The sequence below is a fragment of the Scatophagus argus genome, chromosome 8 (genome assembly GCF_020382885.2).
Source record: "Scatophagus argus isolate fScaArg1 chromosome 8, fScaArg1.pri, whole genome shotgun sequence".
Classification (NCBI taxonomy): Eukaryota; Metazoa; Chordata; class Actinopteri; family Scatophagidae; genus Scatophagus; species Scatophagus argus.
The window spans coordinates 20,904,773-20,924,020 of record NC_058500.1 but is presented as its reverse complement, the minus strand read 5'-3'; the positions used below and the strand labels follow the sequence as shown (position 1 = coordinate 20,924,020).

Below are 19,248 nucleotides of genomic sequence, written 5' to 3'. Positions count from 1 at the left end.
CAGGCATACGTACAACAGTATACATCCGCGGTGCACGTTAACGTAACTTAGATCCTATTTAGTCAGAGTAAAAATGTCCAAAAATAACATCTTATTTGGTTTGTTATAGGTACAAACAAACGCAGAATCCACCCAATGATAAAAATATTGAATTTTATCGATGCAAACTTTTAATAATTGATGCATCTCGATTTTGTTCAAAAATTGCCCAGGTCAGTCTTCAATTAAAGGATTGACCTACACTGACTATGTGGAAAGGACCTTATTTGCAGTATGACCTATTATGGTTCCTTTTCTGTTTTAGTGACAAGTTGTTGAATGTCTCTTTCACACATATCCACCCATGCACCTACATGTACAAGCATATGATTACAGGATGTAACACAAAGTAACAAATAGTTCTATAATGAGGTGCACATGGTTCATCATAATCTGACTGGTGGATATAGACATAGAGGGATGCATGCATTCACTCATCATGGTTTCAATTAGCCTCTTAGAAAGCTACTGTATGTTCATGTCACACAACATACATGAAAGCCTGAGGCTTTCAGTCAGAATGATGTGGCTAAAGCTTCTGGAAGACACTGCAGGGAAGCTAAAAAGGAATGATCTGAAGGATCGCTCTCCTTTCTCTTTACTGAAACAAGGATTTGGTTAATATTTGTGTTTAGTTCTGATTAAAGCATATTAAATCTTGGAGTTAAATTCTATGTCTAGTTTGTTTAGTTAAGGAAGGGTGGAGGCATCAGATTGAGAAGAATGGGTATCCTCCAGATTTTTTATTTCCGTGTCAGTGTCGGATAAGTTAACCTCTAATAACACACTTCATGGCTGTCTTTGACTATAAGCCCTTGTTATTCAGCCAAAAAGCCAAGATTTCATTTATAATAAATTCCAGTGTGTGTTCATCCCAGTGTACAGATGTAGTAAATCTCCACGTAGTGGGGCAAACCTCTGGTAGTGGAACTAAACAAAATGCCATTCTCATCTACGCATGATCTGATATTAAGATGTTCCCTGTGATAACAGAAATGAGTGACTTTGAAATAAAAAAAATAAGAAGTAATTGATGATGGGTAGAAACATGTCTATGATCCATTAAAACCAAATCCTGTTAAAACTCCTGTTCTACTGTGTCCTTTCTATATATATATATATATATAGATATATAGATACACTGCTAATGTCCAGAAAGAAAAGAGGTAGGTCCACTACTGCAGCATATGAATTCATAAATACCACAGATTTCAAATCTTCTAACTATCATCTCCCCTTTTTATCTGACTGTAGTTCAAATATATTAATATTAAGATGTACTTAGCTTTATTGAGGTGGTGGAGACACCTCCTCTTAATGGAGGAAGGTTTATTATTCAGAGACAAAGTGAAACTCCATTAGAAAGGTACAAAACAAGCCAAGTTAAAAGTAATGTCTGAGACTGCTCTTAGTCTGGCCAGCTTAACAAGAGTCAAGCTGTGACTGGATGGAATCTAATCTAGAGCCACTAATTGGACCCTGTGATGAGATTGTTTTGTCACGTTTAGATTCTTGTACTTGCACTCATCTTGATGAGATGTGATGTGACCAGTGGCTCATGTAACAAGGTGACAAAAAAGATGCAAATATGACTATTTTAAACATGTGGTGCAGTGGTTAGCACTGTCACCTCATAGCAAGAGGGTTCCAGGTTTGAATCCCGGTCTGGGCCCTTCTATGTGGAGTTTGCATGTTCTCTCTGTGCCGGCATGGGTTTTCTCTGGGTGCTCCGGCTTCCTCCCACAATCCCTAAGACATGCACATTAGGTTAATTGGCTACTCTACATTGCCCCTAGGTGTGAGTGTGTGTGTGTGAGTGTGTTATTGTCTGTCTTTGTGTGTCAGCCCTGTGATTGGCTGGCTACCAGTCCAAGGTGAACCCTGCCTCTCACCCGTAAGCAGCTGGGATAGGCTCCAGTTCCCTGTATCCCTGATGGATAAATGGTATAGAAAATGAATGAATGTTAATGAAAAGGTAATGCATATTGCTTACCCTGTCACAAAGTAAGCAACATGAATTTAATAATTAATCATTTATTATTTTAATTTGAAATTTGTCGCACATTCCATCAGTTGAAAGCTCTGTTCATGTATCCTAAAAGATCTGTCTATCATCTACTGCGACGCTTTTCATTGCTGCTAACAAATAAATCCATAGGAACAGAACAAAAACCGAAACAGCACTTCTATTTCTTGCGCTTCTTTGCACCACAAAAATGTGGTTCTCTTAATGAACTTGGCAGAAATTCAAACAGGATATTAAAGTTATGCTACATGTAGCCCCAGTGGGAATCATGCCTTAACCTAGCAATCCTCAGCAGAAGGAGATTTGTCCATTTTTAACAAGGCTGGTGAATGGTACATTTGTCATTTTCCTCTTTACTTTTCTACCTAAAAAAACCCCCTTGCATTTAATAAGGAACCAGCCAGCAAGCCCAATTTTTTTTTTTTTTTTTTTTTTTTTGCCTAACAAGGTGGATACCATTTAATGTGAGCCACCTGACAGTAGCTGTGAGAGCAAACATTTTGACAGCAGGTGAGCGGTAGTCCGTTTGTTAAAATTTAACAAGGATGGTGGACTGAGGGCCGGTCTCCATTCAATCGTCTATCTGCCACACACATCATTTCAGATGTCATTGATCAAATTCTGACAGCGCTGAGAGAATGATACATGCCGTTGGTATGCAGGATTTCTAAAAACTTTACTCCCCAGTAGGTGTGCTAGAATTGCAGGTCAAATCAGACTGACACATTTGTTCCTGATGGTCCACTTGGCTCAGAGAACTGCTGAATCACGTGTAGGGGATGAAGTATCGTTTGCTTGACTTGTTTTCTCTACTTTTCTTTTCAAGGTCTTGACAGGAGCTGTTCAGTATAATGCCAATGATGTGATCGTTTACTCTTTGTTTTTCTGAGAACGAGATTAGAGAATTTACAGCAATCTCATGTCTCTGTACAGTCTACAGCCTCGTGAATTGCTCTGTGCGGCTTCTTATGCACAGCTGTGCTTTGAGATAAATGCTTCTCTCAGCAAGCTAAAATGTTTGCAGTAACAAGGCTAACAAAACTGTTGTTGAGCTGGTTTAATATTTACCCTGTTCACCTGCTGCCTAGCACTGCTAATTAGCACTAAAGACAAAGTAGATTACAATCACAGGTTTGTAGATGAATCAAAGCATCAGACACATTAAAACTTTGACCTGATGGTGGCGTTAGATGAAAAATCAGTCAGCCACACACACACACACACACACAGTCATGACTAGTCATACTAACACTTTGGTGTTATGGGTTATTCATTTGTATTAACTTGCTGAATAATTTGTGTTCACGTCTTAGCCAACAGCAGTTTGTAGTAATATACCAGAGCCAGTCAACTTCAGCACCTGAATTTGAAGTAATCATGGGGGTCTCAGTACAAGTAACTGAATTTACAACAGCACAGAGGGAACTTGAGCAGCAAGATACTTTGACATTAACTCGAGAAGAATCAGGTACGGGCAAAAACAGGAGAGTGAGCTGCGCTTAGATTACAAGCAGAGGAGGGAAGTTATCTTTGAACTACACTCTAGGCTTACAGAGTGAATTTACTGATACTCAACTGTGGGACAAAGGTGAGTATCAAGAAAAACGATTAAAAACAAATAAATAAAACACTCGAGACCTATTCCTTAGTGAGTGACAGATGCAAGATGTTTTTTCTTAACAGGGAGCATCTACAAAGATTTCTACTATGACTTCACACGATGTCACACCAATTCAGCTACAGAGATTCAAATTAAAACCAGAAATACACCCACAACTCTTGTAAAGTTGAAGTATTTATACATTCTGTCTTTTTAGCTTTTTCAATAAGCAGAAATTTTATATTTGTGATTTATGGGTGGGGCGGCACGGTGGTGCAGTGGTTAGCACTGTCGCCTCATAGCAAGAGGGTTCCAGGTTCGAATCCCGGTCTGGGCCCTTCTATGTGGAGTTTGCATGTTCTCCCTGTGCCTGCGTGGGTTTTCTCCGGGTACTCCGGCTTCCTCCCACAATACCAAAAACATGCACATTAGGTTAATTGGCTACTCTAAATTGCCCCTAGGTGTGAGTGTGAGAGTGTGTGGTTGTTTGTCTTTGTGTGTTGGCCCTGCGATTGACTGGCGACCAGTCCAGGGTGAACCCCGCCTCTCGCCCGTAGTCAGCTGGGATAGGCTCCAGCCCCCCCCGCGACCCTGACGGATAAGCGGTGTAGAAAATGGATGGATGGATGGATTTATGGGGGAGGAACATCCCGGAAGTCTTTCTTGGTGAACAACCGCTGAGTGCAGCTGTGTGCAGCTTCCAAAAGCCTTCTCAGTCAGCTTGTGAGAGGAATCAGTCAAACCTGTGCTTGCTGACTACACGCAGCCACCACAAGATCACACACTGTCAACAGATATTTCTGTTTAGAACGTAAAAACCTGGAAGCAGGGGGAAATAGCTGGATACATAGTGTCAAAGGTTCAACTTTGGAGTTGTTGGTATGTGTGCTCTGGTATTTAGGACAGGAAGGTGTTTGCTTACAATCTTTGCGGCAAGCTAGGCTAAACACATCCTCACACACCCTCGGACATACATGGCACTGATGCATCTTCTCATCTCACCTTTGGAAAGAGTGAGATTCTTATAATGTTCAAGTATTAAGTATTTATATTTTCAGGTACAAGTGCTCGCTGCTTATGCAGATTTAGTAAGTTCACAGAAGCCTTATTGTAGGAGCCCTTTGTCTCTAAGAAAGAGTAATGAAAATAGGCAGATAAAGGGAAGTCACCACATTAAACAGCATTAAGCCACTCAGTAGCTGACAAGAGAAAGAGGGAATGAAGAAAAGGGTGAGAGGGGAGAGAAAATGACAGTGAGGCCCAGAAAAAGGAGCGAGGCAGTGATAAATCGGGGGACTAATCCGGGCTACTACAGGAGGATTAAATCGTTCTCTTGTTGCACTTTTGCCTGCTCCTTCAGACGGCAGAGGTTAAGCAGACAGCTCTCCCTCGGCCCGCTTTTCCTCTTCTTCTTTCTCATTCCCTCAACCACTTCTCTCCTTTTCTCATCGTTCTAATGGCATTAGAGAGGTGGAAGTCTTTAATCGGAGGGGCCAATGTAGTGAGGAAGGACTGCAGAGCAACCCAGACACTGTGTTGAGCAGATGGAGTGTCAGGCTAATAGATGTCAGTGTTTTTGATAATCGGACGGAGGGGAGAGATAACAGAGAGAATCATTGATTTCCCTTGTGGCAGGTGTGTGTAAGTGTGTGTGCATGTGTGTGTGGGGGAGGTAGTACAGTATGTGTTACAATCCATGAACAATGTTCATTCATTTATCATTCCACAACAGTGGGCTATACGACAAAATGTAAGCCTTTACTCTACTCCAAAAACAAAAATGACTAAAAAACTAAAAAAAAACTACTGTAACAACTCAGTTTTCCTTTCACTCCTCCCTCAAGTGTCAACATTTTTCCCAACTGATTCTTTACAAGGTAATCAGACCAAATGTCAGTTAAATATTTGGTCTCCTCCTCCACTCCCCCCGTGTGCTACCATGACTCATTTTGTGAGCCAGGAGCCAGAATGAGCCAGAAATTCCCGTTATTCCAAACCACACAAAAATTGTTTTCACACTAAACAGAGCAAACCATGGTTCAGTTTGATCCAGATCAGGTCTTTCGTTTGGACTTTTGGTTTGGTGGAGGTTATACATCTGTAGTTTGAATTCACATTAAAATTGAGTAGCCTGAAAGTCTGGACCAAAAAGATACATGTGAATTAATCTCATTGCATTGATATTACTGCTACTAATATTGTACCCACCAAGTTCATTGATCAGTCGTGAATTACCAGTGGGCCACAGCAAATAGTTGTCCTGGGGGACCCTCAGGGGCCCTGAAGGCTTCAGGTTCACGATGTCACAGTCTAGTTTGTGGTCAGCTATTTCCCCCAGCACTGTACAATACATTTCATTCAAACACAGCAAATGTCATCGCAAGGCACTGACCTGACATCAGGAACAATTTAGGACGCTCGTACATGTGGATAAAAAAAAGCCACGATCAGCTCTCTCACCATAAAACCTCCCGTGGTCATCTAATTCATTAAGTGTTTGCATGTACACTAAAAACTAAGATGAGAGGGGCCTTACAGCGACACCTGATCCTGAAGACCCATCTTGTAGAGTTAAAATTTAGTCTGGTCTTTATTACCTTAGCATAAACTGTGTTCATATTTACATAATACTGATTAGGATCTGGAAACGTGATAGCATTACTGAATGGGAGTCTGGTCAGATTGTCTCACGTGTCCTTTCTGTACAACGCACACACAGGAAATACTCAAGATTGTGTAGGTTGTAGGTTAGTTCCAAGTACAGGAACTAATGTGTATGCAGAGCTGAATCTGCAGTCCACACACATTCCACATACTCCTACATTTCAGAGAGCTTGTCACACGCTGAAATCTTCACCTGTCTTCCACACGTTTCTTTTGAAGATACAGATAAGAAAGATTTTTGCCACAACCTTCCCCTTCTGAACGTGTGATGACAGGCGTAGGTGTTTACCTCGGCACACGCACGTGCAGCTTCCCTCTGAAAGGTTCAAGCAGACATCAGAATACTCCTCTTTCTTTCTTTATTCTCTGTACGCGGAGCCCACCCCCCCCCCGGCCCCCTGCATCCCCTCCCCCGCGCCGCGCTCCCCCTCTCCCCTCGCTGCAGTGGTAATTGGGTATGACACGGGATCAACAGGGAGAGAGCGAGGACGCATTTGAATGCGCGGAATGTCGTCTTCCTCACTTCTCTTCTCTAACCTGATGCCTTCCAGCTCCCAGTCCTTGCTCACCGCTGTTACCGTAGCAACATCTGCGTGACCGCATCCTCCACCGTCCTTCCTCCACCCCCGTGTCATTTCTTTTATTAAGATTGGCCGCTAGTGCCCAGATATGTGTGCGTGCGTGCGTGCGTGCGTGTGTGTGTGTGTGTGAGCTGCATAGCAGCAGAGCGTTGCCAGCTCGGGTCCGTGCTCCAAGCCAATTACCACAGCCTCACTACAGAACTGAAAGCTACAACTCAGGAAGAATTACCCCGAGCAGAGAAAAATGTAGCCACTTGAGTCAAACTTGTTACATTAAGTCAATCAAGTACATTATTGCACACCTGGGTACACCTCAGTGTTGCTCAAATATCTCCCGCTGTACAAGTCACACAACTGCCAGGAAAAACTGCCTCCACACAGCTTCGGAGAAAAGAAAATCGTTCCTCATGTTTCTTTCCACCCCCAGACCGACTTATTTATTTATTTTTATTTATTTTTTTAAGGATTTGAAGTACTATGTTGTACTATGTTGAAACAATTCTATCTGTTCTCTCTAAAACCCTTTTTCCCATGTATTTCCAGCGACGTCCTAAAATCTTTTATCTAAAGGTGAATTTTGATGCAAATCCTAACCTCCAATTAGATTTCTTGTCTAGCATGGATATACAAAGCAGGTAAAACTGCTGGTTTTATTATCCTTTTATTATATAATAAATGATTCCTGTAACAGTTTAGCCTGTGAATCTTGAAATATAAATATGAATCATTTAACTTTATGCATGTATGGGGCCTTATTTGAACCCTAGTCTTCTTATATGTGCTTATCTACTGATGCCATATTGGATTAAACAATACAGTATGTCCATCCTGTTTTATGAATTGTTGCTGACATAAACCAGGATCTGTTTTCTCTAGCAGGTAAGTTATTCATTTTTTTATTTTTTTTTTTTAAACTTTATCTGCACTTGACTGCTCATTTTAGGATTGGTTGGACTCCCTCGTCATACATGATAAATGACATCTGCTGCTTGACAGTAAAATTCATAAGCATAGATGGAACAAGTCTGCAGAAAAATGGAAGGCTGTGCAGTGAAACTGACACAACGGTCATTGTCAAGACGACATGCATATACTCCATGGGCCCACAAGTGAAAGACTGAAGAATATGGTGTCAAGTCATTTTAATACAGTGCCTCCATGGCTGGGTGGCCATGGGAAGATTTCATCAATGAACACACTCACAAGGTCGCATTTAACATAATCAATTTTCTTCTTAATATTTTTGGAACCTCTTGAATGTCAGGTTGAAACTTTTGCTGTCTATGTTTCATGACTTTCGAACTCACTGACGCTATATCACACATGAACCCCCTTTTAAGTCCTCCACATTGCTAACCAGAAGCCTGAGTGAATCCACATCTGCATTTCTCTGTAAGGTCTCCATCATCATCTGTTTCTGTCTCGTCTGCTCCTCTTAGAGACTTTTGGCCTCAGTTCCATTCAGCCCTCAAACTCTTCGGCTATGTAATAATTATGGTTCATCCATCCATCCGTTTTCTATACCACTTATCCATCAGGGTAAGCTAGCACCTAGGGGCTATGTAGAGTAGCCAATTAACCTAATGTGCATGTCTTTGGGATTGTGGGAGGAAACCAGAGTCCCCGGAGAAAACCCACGCAGGCACAGGGAGAACATGCAAACTCCACACAGAAGGGCCCAGACCGGGATTCAAACCTGGAACCCTCTTGCATGAGGCGACAGCACTAATCACTGCACCGCTGTGTCGCCCTAATTATAGTTCATTTATTTAAAAAAAATGTTGCAGCTAACACTTCAGTATGGTTTACATTGTCACTACTTCAAAGTAAAAACTGAGCCTGGCTTTAAAAGGCTCAGATAGAGGCACATAGCTGGGGACCATCCACATGGCAGTCTGTGCCTTGTCCCCAGTGGATTCAACACTGTGGTGTAGCTTGGGTCGAGCTCTAACTTACTAACTAACTAACTTATAAGATCGAGTGTCCTCTCACTTTATTGTTTCATTTCAGTTTGAAATGTGACTAATGTATATCTATGAGGAAGCATTAAATCACTTAGTCAGAGCAAAAGGCACTTTGCTTTAAAATTAAAAGAGTGAATTAAATATGCATGAAACACAGAATGAAAAACTTCAGACATAAACAAGCACAAGATATGAATGCTTTAATGAATTCATACATCATACATCACAGGACTGATGAAGTTGTGGCCAGGATTACCTGAGCTTATTCCTGTGTTCTTAAAAAACTTAAAAAAACTCATAAAATTCAAAAGCAATAAAACTCAAGCTTTCTTTTTTTTCTTTCAGTCAGAGATCAAACACGGACGGCCCATAAGCAAATGTTGTCCTTTTTATTAATAAATATTCTAACAAAAGTAGCAGAAGCTCAGATGTAAACTGAATCTCACATTCAGATGTAGGAGGGATGACCCTGAATGGATCCTTACAACTCAGACCTTAAAAATATTTTGTGCTGACGCTGAAAATGACTGAATTTAAAGTATACTGACTCAGGCCGTGACTCTAATACGCACACGTTTTGTTTTTTTTCTGTCTGTTTTTTTGTTTTTTTCAAAAGCTTTCCTGTAGCAGGTCAATAGAACACCTTTACTAGATGATACAAAGGATAAATAGCATAATTCAGTTTTAAAAACAAGGCATGCTAACAGCAAATCAACTTTCTCGTATTTCATAACAGCAATGCGACAGGTGCTGCTCTTAGTGCCAAAGTAAAAGCCTTCGTCAAATAACTGTTTTACCCTTTTCCTTCCTCTCTTCATCCATGGTTGACAAGCAGGTTCTAAGAGAAAAGAAGAAAAAATGAGAGAATTAGTCCATTTGCACTCCTGCCACACCCTCCGACCTTTGAGATGCTCTTCAGTGTAAGCACCGTTCCTTTTTGATCATAGTTTGACAGCTTTAAGCTGCCATAACTGAAAGGTCAGACCTGGTACTAGTGGTGATAATCTCAGAAATGGAGAGAAGTGAATCTGTTGACTGATGTTACTTGGCCCTACATCGCTACTCTTCTTCAAAGGATTGTAATTACAGGAGGACGACAAGATAAGAATTACCCCTCTTGGTTAATAATTTGGCAGTAGAGCAAAGCACTTGAAGTCTGGGCATGGACTAAAAAAATCTATTAACCATTTCATTTTGTTTTATACTTAAAACTATAACAAAATATTATACAGCTGGTATATTCTGTTAATGACCAGTCCATAGTTGTTAAATGAGGCGCTTACATTACTGTGTATACTCAGTGTATGTCTGGTATTTTTAAGAGCAGCAGAGCTGGTAGAATAAGGAGAAATATATTAAGAGAGGGTTGCTATTCCCACAAACACATATGCTGCAGACTACCTCATGATGGGGAGGAGAGTCTGGAACACTGACACTCAATAATGTTCTGAGTACAATGATATTTGTTCAACCTGTTAAACCGTAAATATTGCAGATGATGTCTCTTGTTGATAAAGTTGAGGTTTTGGTTATGACGGCGCTGATGTCAAGGGTATTTCCAATTCATAATAATGTACAAAAAAACTTATATTCCGAAAGAAAGAGATTCACACATTCAGATTTCTGCAACTGTAAATGCATTTGTATGGTTTTTTTTAATGTAATGGCAATACCATTTCTATATTTGCGACATCGTTCTAGTAAAATTTGTTTTTACTTACTGGCAGGCATACAGTATCTATTAAAACCAGAAAATGATAAGCATCAACCAGTAGTAACACTCCAGCAGGATTAGCAATCATACTTTACTTTGAAGAACAATAAAACCTTTAACAACACAAGTGGCAAAAGTAGAGCTATTTTAAGTTTTTGTGTTTCTCCATTGAAAATGAAAATATTTAGTGCTGAAAGGAACCCTGTTTAAAGGTTACAACCAAGGTTTCTAATCAGAACCTGCACTAAAGGGATCCCCATTAGAACCTATATCTAATGTAACCCTCTTTGACTGATGAATCCTTTAAAATATGTAAGTTACAAGAGCAACTTTTTTTTATCTGATTTACAGAAGTTGGTTATACATGTAAAAAATAATGTTAAGGTCCAGCCTTGATGGTGTTACTCAGAACTCCTTATTATCATGAGCTCTACCTGGAACCCATTTCAGATAACCAGGTAAATTCTTTGTTCTAAGTCTTTGTTCAGCCTATTCTATTCCATGCCTTTACCTCCAAGACAGCTCTAGTCTACTGATCTTACCTAGCAGCTACATGTGATTGCTCAAAGAAGTGCAATCCCCTAGCTACTCACTGTACCCGAGAGAACACAACATGTCTGACATCATGATTCCAAGCTACAGTGCATAACCTTGTCTTAAACACCGTGAGAGGGCGCCGCTCAGATTGTGTGCTCTCCCATGAAATAGCTATCATCGATTAACATGTTGAAATCCTGGAAAGATGATCCTGAGAGAGACACAGCTTATCCAGCCAAGGTCATAACTAGCCACTTTGAACGGGGCTTTGCCACTATGCACACCTATTTCTATATACTTGGAGTACAACCTCAAATGATCAATAAAAGCTTGGTGATATACAGTACCTTGTTAGTGAGATGGTCTTCACAGACCCTATTTAGTTATACACCGTAAGGGGGATGCTTAATAGCAGGTAATTGGCTTTCTATGTGTCTATGTGAGTGTCGATAAACCCTTTGAAGCCCTATTACTGAAGCCTTCCAAGAGAGACAATGGTTTCCTGTAACATTTTTGATTGTGAATTACTCGGTTCATCCTCTATTTGAAGGTTGGCTGTGGAATCTGGTTGATATTCATGTTCTCCTAAGAACATAATGTTAAGAAGAAGAATCAGCTTTATTGGCAGTATATATATTTTTACATACATACACTGAATTTTTCCTCTGCATTTGACCCATTCTTGGTTGAACACACATGCAACACCCAGCAAATTACATGCAGTGAAACACACACAGGAGCAGTGGGCTGCCACTGTCAGGCACCTGGGGAGCAAGGTGACGGGTTAAGTGACTTGCTCTAATTAATCACTCCACACCCCAAGTTTTCCTGATTGTACGGTGGGGGAATCGAACTGATGACCCTCCTATCACAAGCCGCTTCTCCAACCTCTAGTCCACTGCTGCCCCCCTTAATGCATAATGCACAATAATAATGTTAATGTGGTTATTAAATAACTTGTTGTCTTTTACTTTGGTCCATGATCAAATACCTACCACATGTGTGAAACTGCCACAAGACTCAGCTGTACTTTCAATTTACTGCTAACTAGAAATTGCTAAGTTTTAGCATGCTACCACACAAAACTATGACAGCAAAGAAGATAAAAGGAACCTGATAAACATCAGCATGTTTGCATGCTGGCATTAGCATTTAGCTCAAAGCAATACTGTGCCTCAGTACGGCCTCACAGAGACACTAGCATGTATGTAGATCTTTATATGATGATGAATGATTCACTGTATATATGTACCCACAAAGAGCTCACTTCACTCATGCACAATTTTGTTAGAAGAATTTATATTGTAATTGTAATTCTCACATTACTATAATTATTGGGGCAGATATTTAAATGTTATGCTTTCTTTGATTAAAACAAAAACTTTCAATTCAACAAGTTCCAGTGAGTAATACAAGAATTACGTGTATTGTTTATCCAGTTTTTTAAAATATATATATCATAAAACCAAGGTAGAAAAAAAACTCAAATTTTGCTTTGGTTTCAGTCAGAAACAGATCAGGCTCAGCCCTGCTTGGGTTCAGAGGCTGGACAGCAGTAGGAGGGCTGTTTCAGAATGACTACTGGTCCCACTCAAGTCCTGTTGCTCCATTAACCCATGTGGAACGATGCAATGAGCTGCATTGACTAAAAGCTAGGGGTGCATTGACCTGAAGCCAGCTGGTGGAGAGACAGACTGTTTGTGTGTACTGTTTGTGCGCGTACTGCACGTGTGTGGAGAGGGCATCGTATCCGTTCTAAGCACTGCAGAGTTCACTCCAGCTGTGAAACTCACACCATTAAAACCACAGAGAGACTGAACACAGCAGTGTGATCAATATGGCTCCCCTCTGTCCTATCATCTCATCCCTCTGTTTTCCCTCCCTCACCTTTCATTCTCTACCCATTCTTCTGTTCTCCTCTCCTATCTGCTCCACTCTGTTATTGAGGCTACTCCACCGTTCCAAAGTATAGTGGATGTTTATATACTGCATTGTAAAATAACTGAAATGCAAACCTGGGAAATATTTCTTATTTAAATTCTCTTAAGTCAATGCTTCAGTTCTTAAATAAATAAAGCAATAAATGCTTCCAATAAATAAATATAAACACACACACATCCTGAAGGTTAGATATTGGAGACTTGTGTCATTTAAAATCACAATTTTTCAGGTCAAAACAAAAAGCTGTAGACCTAAATGAGTCACTTGCATCATGCAGGCTGCAGGATGATGGAAAATGAAAACAGTTTCTTTAGAGTATAATAATGACAGATGAGCTTTTAAAATGAAAAAAAAAAAAAAAGTCTTCGACTTCATGTAACCTGATTATGCTTCCCTTCTCTAAGTATCTTCTTAGACTGTTGTTCTTAGTTTTATGTTTGTCACGGGCAGTCTTTAACTACATACAGAGCAAACTGCTACATTAAAAACTGGTATTTGCAGCAAAATTTGACACTATGTTATGTCCAAGGTCGAGAATCAGCTTTTCAGTCAACATGGACAAGAAGTGCTTGAAGGGCTCGGGAAAATGGAAATGACAGTGACATAGGCAATCTTAACCTGCTTATGGAAATCTTATGATATGACTCAAACTCCGGAGCAGCAACAAAATGCTAAAAATCTTTCCGTCAAATCTTTGCCCTTGGACAAGAACAGTTTAGCAGTTGGTCATACACGTGTTCACTGTGAGGAAAAATGTCTGTGCTGCAGAGATTCACTGCCATTTGATGTAGAAGATGGTATTTGCAGGGGAATATGGAGGAGAACACGGACTGCAACTACTGTCCCCATCAATACAGTTCATTTCAGGCTACCTGGTTAATCAGCTTCTCCCACTTCTATTCAAAAATATAGGAAATAGAACAGTTACAAAAAGAACAAAAACAATCATGAAACATTTTCAAAATCATCAGTTCATTATTTTTTCAATTACTTGATTACTCCAAATCCCAAAGCTACTGAATTTGTGATATAAAACAGAGAAAAGTAATACAACCTTACATTTGAGAAGCAGAAAACCGGTTTTTACTTTACAGATTAATCAGTTATCAAAACCAACTGGACCCCAGGAAACAATCACCTGTTTAGATGAAGCTGACAGGGACCCTAAATGAGATACATAAAGGCTACAAGTTACGCACCATGTTGCAGTTTATTATAGCCTACTGTATGACTGAATGTAGCTCACAGATACAGTAAAAGAACTGTTTAACAGTAAAAAAGTAATTTAACAAGTTCTTAAAATGGTGCTCTCCTGCTGCATTATAAAAAATGGTAACGCCTCAAAACTCACCCGCTAACAAACTAATGGATTTCCCACCCGTTGCTCTAATGAAGAAACATTCTGAGTTAAAGTAGTCAATGACTAAGAAGACTTGCTGGGGTTACATCACACTGCCTCCCAAATAGAGCACTGACTGGTATCTGGGCTTTTACAACGAGCTCTGACCAGTAGATCAGGGAGAAAGAGTGAGGGGAGAGGAGAGAGAAGAAGAGGAGCAGGGGCCCAACACAGTAGGAGATAGAAAGAGAAAAACAAATAAACAGAAAGTCAGGAGAGGTAGAAGAGTGTGCCTGTTGTACGCTCTGCCTGACCTAGCCTGGGAGCCTTGACTGAATTGGAAATCCATTTTATCTGATGACTGGCAGGCAATTGGGGCTCCCAGGTAGATAGGCTGAGGCTCTGTGGTTGATAGGCCTGACCACTCCACTGCTGAGGGATGGAGATGGAGGGGAGTGTGGAGGAGAACATGTACTGCAAAGATTGCCTCCACTAACAAAGTTCATTTAAGGCTAGCTAGATAATCAGCTTCTTTCACTGCTATTCTGCTATTAAAAAGACAGATATTATATAATATATAATAAACATTTTCATCATTATTTTTGCTCACATAGGAAGGCAAATCCTCACATTTGATGAGCAGGACACATGATTAGAATTTGGATTATGAATGTTTGCTTGGTGACTGAAGAGGTGAATTCACTGTCAGAAAAATCAGAACAAACAGTTATGAGCATTCAAAACCTAATACCCCTTTCACACAGGACAAAAACCCACTCACACTCACTAGCATCTGGATTTTGTCTTCAGTGGGAAAGGGTACAATCAGCAGCAGTCAAAGGTATTTTTCAGTTCCAGCTCCAATCAACAGTGATGAAAACATAACAGTCATGTGGACATGCTAATTTCCTCCTTTTTCCAGCCTGATGGAATGATGCAGGTTCCGGATGTTGGCATGTAAATAGTTTTCCATCGTCTCTGATGAGGCAGCGCTCGAACATCATTCAAACAACGCTGAGTGTGAAAAAGAGACTGAAGTAAATAAGATAGAAAAAGTAACCGCTGAGACATTGTCAATGGCCTCCATGCGACTTTCTACTTTCACTTTTTAGCAGCTTTACTCACATTTAAAAAGTGCTTACTTTGGTGTAAAAAATGTTTAAAAGGCTCTAGACTCTTGTTGCACTACTGAGAAGTTCACTCTTCTTGGAGAACAGGAGAGTTTTGATAGACAGAATGTTATCTTACTGCTCAAAGCACTGAGAGAAAGTGTAACCTTAGCCTCTGGCCACCAAACACACCATACAGCAGTGGTGGAAATTAGTGTAAACAGATATAGCAAACAGATACAGCTGATACTATCCTCAAGCTAATTGTAGGGCAACACTTTTAATTATGTTAATTAGAAGCACAGATGGAAAAGTAAGATTTTAAGGGACAAAAAAATACCAAAAGTGACAAGCTCATCGATCTTAATTTTAGTTCTTTAGAAATGAAACATCTGCTAGACAAAGAATTGTAAATAACTGCAGTACAAAAAAAAACACAATTCCAAAGTTTCAGATGAAAGTAAACTTGTCAACACAGCTCTGAGAGCAAACAATAACACAACAGTATTTATTTATGTACAAAAATGCCACAGAAGAAGAAAGAAAAAAAAAAATCAATCTCTTTGGGAGTACAGGGTGTGAATTGGAGAGCAATCACAAAAGAGAGGCAGGCCTCAACTCATAAAGAGAAAGAGGAGGTGGAGAGACAGATGGATTGAGTGACAACAGGACACAAAAGAGAGGCTGGTACAAAGTGGACTGTTCCGATAATGTTGTGGCTGATTCGAGGCAACAAAAGCCAGAGAAAAACCCACCTAAAAACCCTGCTGTTGTCCTCTCTTATCCCCGCTGGTGGTCTTAGTTCCACAAAACCTCTTGCTAAGCGCAAGACAGGGGGGGCGATAAAATACTGACCAGAATATTGGTGAAAAACGCAACCTGAAAAAAAAAAAAAAAAATCAGCTGAGTGTTTAAATTGCTTATGCAGCCGGGGCGGCTTTCAACAGAACACAATACAGAGTTCTGTTGAATTATTATAGGGGACCCCCACTAGACTAGGCAGAAAGACTGAGAGAGAGTAGGGGGTCTGGTGGCGCGAGCCGACAGGCATGGTGGTGTTCAGAAAGGTCAGGGTACAGCGAGCGAGGGGTACAAAAGCAGGTGAAAATGCCTCCCTCAGGAGGCAATTGTGAGCACCCTCAACTGCCCCTCCCTCCATGTCTCCACATCCCCGACTCTCAACTCGTTTCAAAGCTTTGAGGCGTCTGAGGGCCACCGGGGGCCACGAGGCGGATGAAAGAGGAAACACAGGCTCTAGATTTGGCTTGATGTGGTGTTCGATCGAACACTGCAGTGCAACAAAAGGCAGAGAAAAGGAAATTTGGGAGAGGGAGAGAAAGGATGAGGACAGAAAAAGAGGCGGCAGATAGAGACCCAGCAAGTCTTAAACGTCTCTCAGAGAGAATATAAAATGTGTAACACTGTGGCTAAGAGTGGCAGACACACACTGACTGTCAAAGATGGCTCACAAACACAGGCACGTGTATGGCCAGCAAAAGTTCAATTTAATTGCAACAAGAACAGCAATGTTCAAACAATTTCTTTTGAAAGTTTGGCGATTTAGGTTTCTTTGAAAGCCTTCAGCGTTCCATCTGAGTAAACTATTTTTCACAGCACTTAGGAATCTGTGTGGTAGTGGTGTGTGTGTGTGTGTGTGTGTGTGGGGGTGGGGGTCTACCCAAATACATAAATGTACAGGGTTGTGTTTTTAGCGAGGTGATTGCTAGATTAAAAAATATAAGCCACAGAACATGCAATACAAGACAGACAAACAACAAAAGAGAAAGAAGAAGAGCAGATAATGATGCTCAAGGGTGATTGGTTGTGATAGGCTGTACAGTGATCAATGCTGGCTTGAAAGGAGGCAACCCTGATGGTTTATGACTAAGGGCAAAACTGCCAACAGTATGAAAATGAAATCAATAAGTCCACTGTAGAGCAGCAAGAGAGAAATGAAGGAAGCAGTCAGGAAAAAGAAGAGAAAGGTTTAGAAAGAGACAAACAGATAGGACAAGACAGAATAATACCAGAGAGACAAAGAGAGAGGGGTGGACACAGACACAGAGGGAAAAAATACAAAGTTGCAGACAGACATAGAATTCAGATAAAAGATGCTGGTTTACAAAAAAGCAGAGGCAGAAAAGCAAAATTGACAGATGAAGGAAGATTCATTAAAGATAGATTAAAAAAAAGAGGCTACAGCGAAAATAAACTGACGAACAATCAAATAAACCAACTGACAAAAGCGTCCTCGACTGCGCTGATGTAAGCATGTGTAATGTAAGTAACCATAAAACAAACCCCTTTCATTCTGGGCACCTCAACAAGTAGGGAAACAGTGTGTCCTGTTAAAGAAAGTTATTACTTAAGAAATAAAAGAATTCATAAAGAAATATTTGACTAGGTAGGAAATAGAAAAAAAAGGGATTTCAGCTTCAAGGTAAATTTGCCTTGCTGCTTTGTGAGGGAAGTGGGCTTAAATGTTCATATGAGTTCTTATGACCTGCGTGCGTGTGTGCCTACGCTGACAGTAATGACTGCCCTAACCTCTGTCACTCTGTGCCTGGCTGTTTTCCAGTGAGTCAGAAACCATGACTACAAACTCTTCAATGGAGCCAACACACTCACACTCAAGGTCACTCAGCGAAAACGTACTGCGGCAGTGTGAAATCGCAGGGTTCACAAAGCACAGGCATGTTTGTATCTGAGTTTGTGTGAATCTGTGGCAGCCAAAGTTATAGATGTAACATAAAACAACAAAGGAAAAAAAAAAACTAAAACACCCCTCACTTGCATCGTCTTTTCAACAGGAAGCTTCGGACTTGTGGAACATGTGGGCCCCAGCTTTGCACTACACCCCTCCCAGGCTACCAGCTGCCTTCATTCTGTTTTTAGTCAACACTTTGACAAATTCAGCTTGTAAGAATCAACCATGCTTAAAGTAAATCATCACAGTCTCAGCTGAACAGCCAAAATCTCTCGGTTGTCTAACGCTACCGCATCATCTATGCAGACCTTTTGAAGGTACTTGGCCAAAATTTGCCCCACAATCAGTCTTAAACTTTTATCTGGTTAGACAACACCAGAAACATCCTACTGCAGGGTGTGGAACGGCTCAAAAAAGTGAGTTTCAACTGCAGGAAAAAAAAAAATCATCCTTATTATTTCATGAATGTACAAAGACGTGGAAAATAAAACTTTTGGTCAGCAGACCCTCATGGCTACAATACGCATTCTACCCTTGTGGTCCGGTGACGCTTGATCAGTTTTTCTTTGGCACTGTGAGCTGGGGAGGAAAAGAAGAAAAAAAAAAATCAATGATTTCTTAAAGCTTTTCTTCTTGTCTGTAGGCAGTCACAGCTAATGAGGCACAAACAGACCTTCCACTGAGAGCACAAGGGAAACAAGAATCTGACAAAAACTGTGATCCAAATGAACGTCACCTTTTCAAATCAATTTAACACCTTTGCAAAAAAAAAAAGAAAAAAAGAAAAGAAAATAAAAACTCTACTGAACAATTTGTTAAAATTTACATTTCTTTTTGTTTTTTTTTTTTTTACTTCCAAGTTTCATTTCAGTTTCCTAAAGTGGGCACGCTGGTTTAAGCACAGAGTCACAAATAGGATAAAAGTTGCTATCTGCTCTATGGTGCATCAACTTTGTAGAAAAGTTCTACACTTTGAAAGAGGATATAAAAAACACTGCCAGACTTTAGCCCCAATTAAAGCAACCTA

At 40.4% G+C, this 19,248-nt stretch overlaps 1 protein-coding gene across 6 annotated transcripts in view; it reads right to left on the bottom strand.

Annotated features, from left to right (window-relative positions):
- Window positions 1-9,226: 9,226 nt before the first annotated feature.
- The window catches only part of LOC124062865 (MICOS complex subunit mic25a-like), a 65,853-nt gene continuing 55,831 nt past the window's right edge, over window positions 9,227-19,248 (bottom strand). For 4 of the 6 annotated variants that reach the window (XM_046395898.1, XM_046395901.1, XM_046395902.1 and 1 more), the window contains one exon: window positions 9,227-9,712. In XM_046395898.1, coding sequence (XP_046251854.1) covers window positions 9,689-9,712 — 24 coding nt within the window. In that variant the 3' untranslated portion in view covers window positions 9,227-9,688. The other 2 variants (XM_046395900.1, XM_046395899.1) reach the window with 2 other exon arrangements.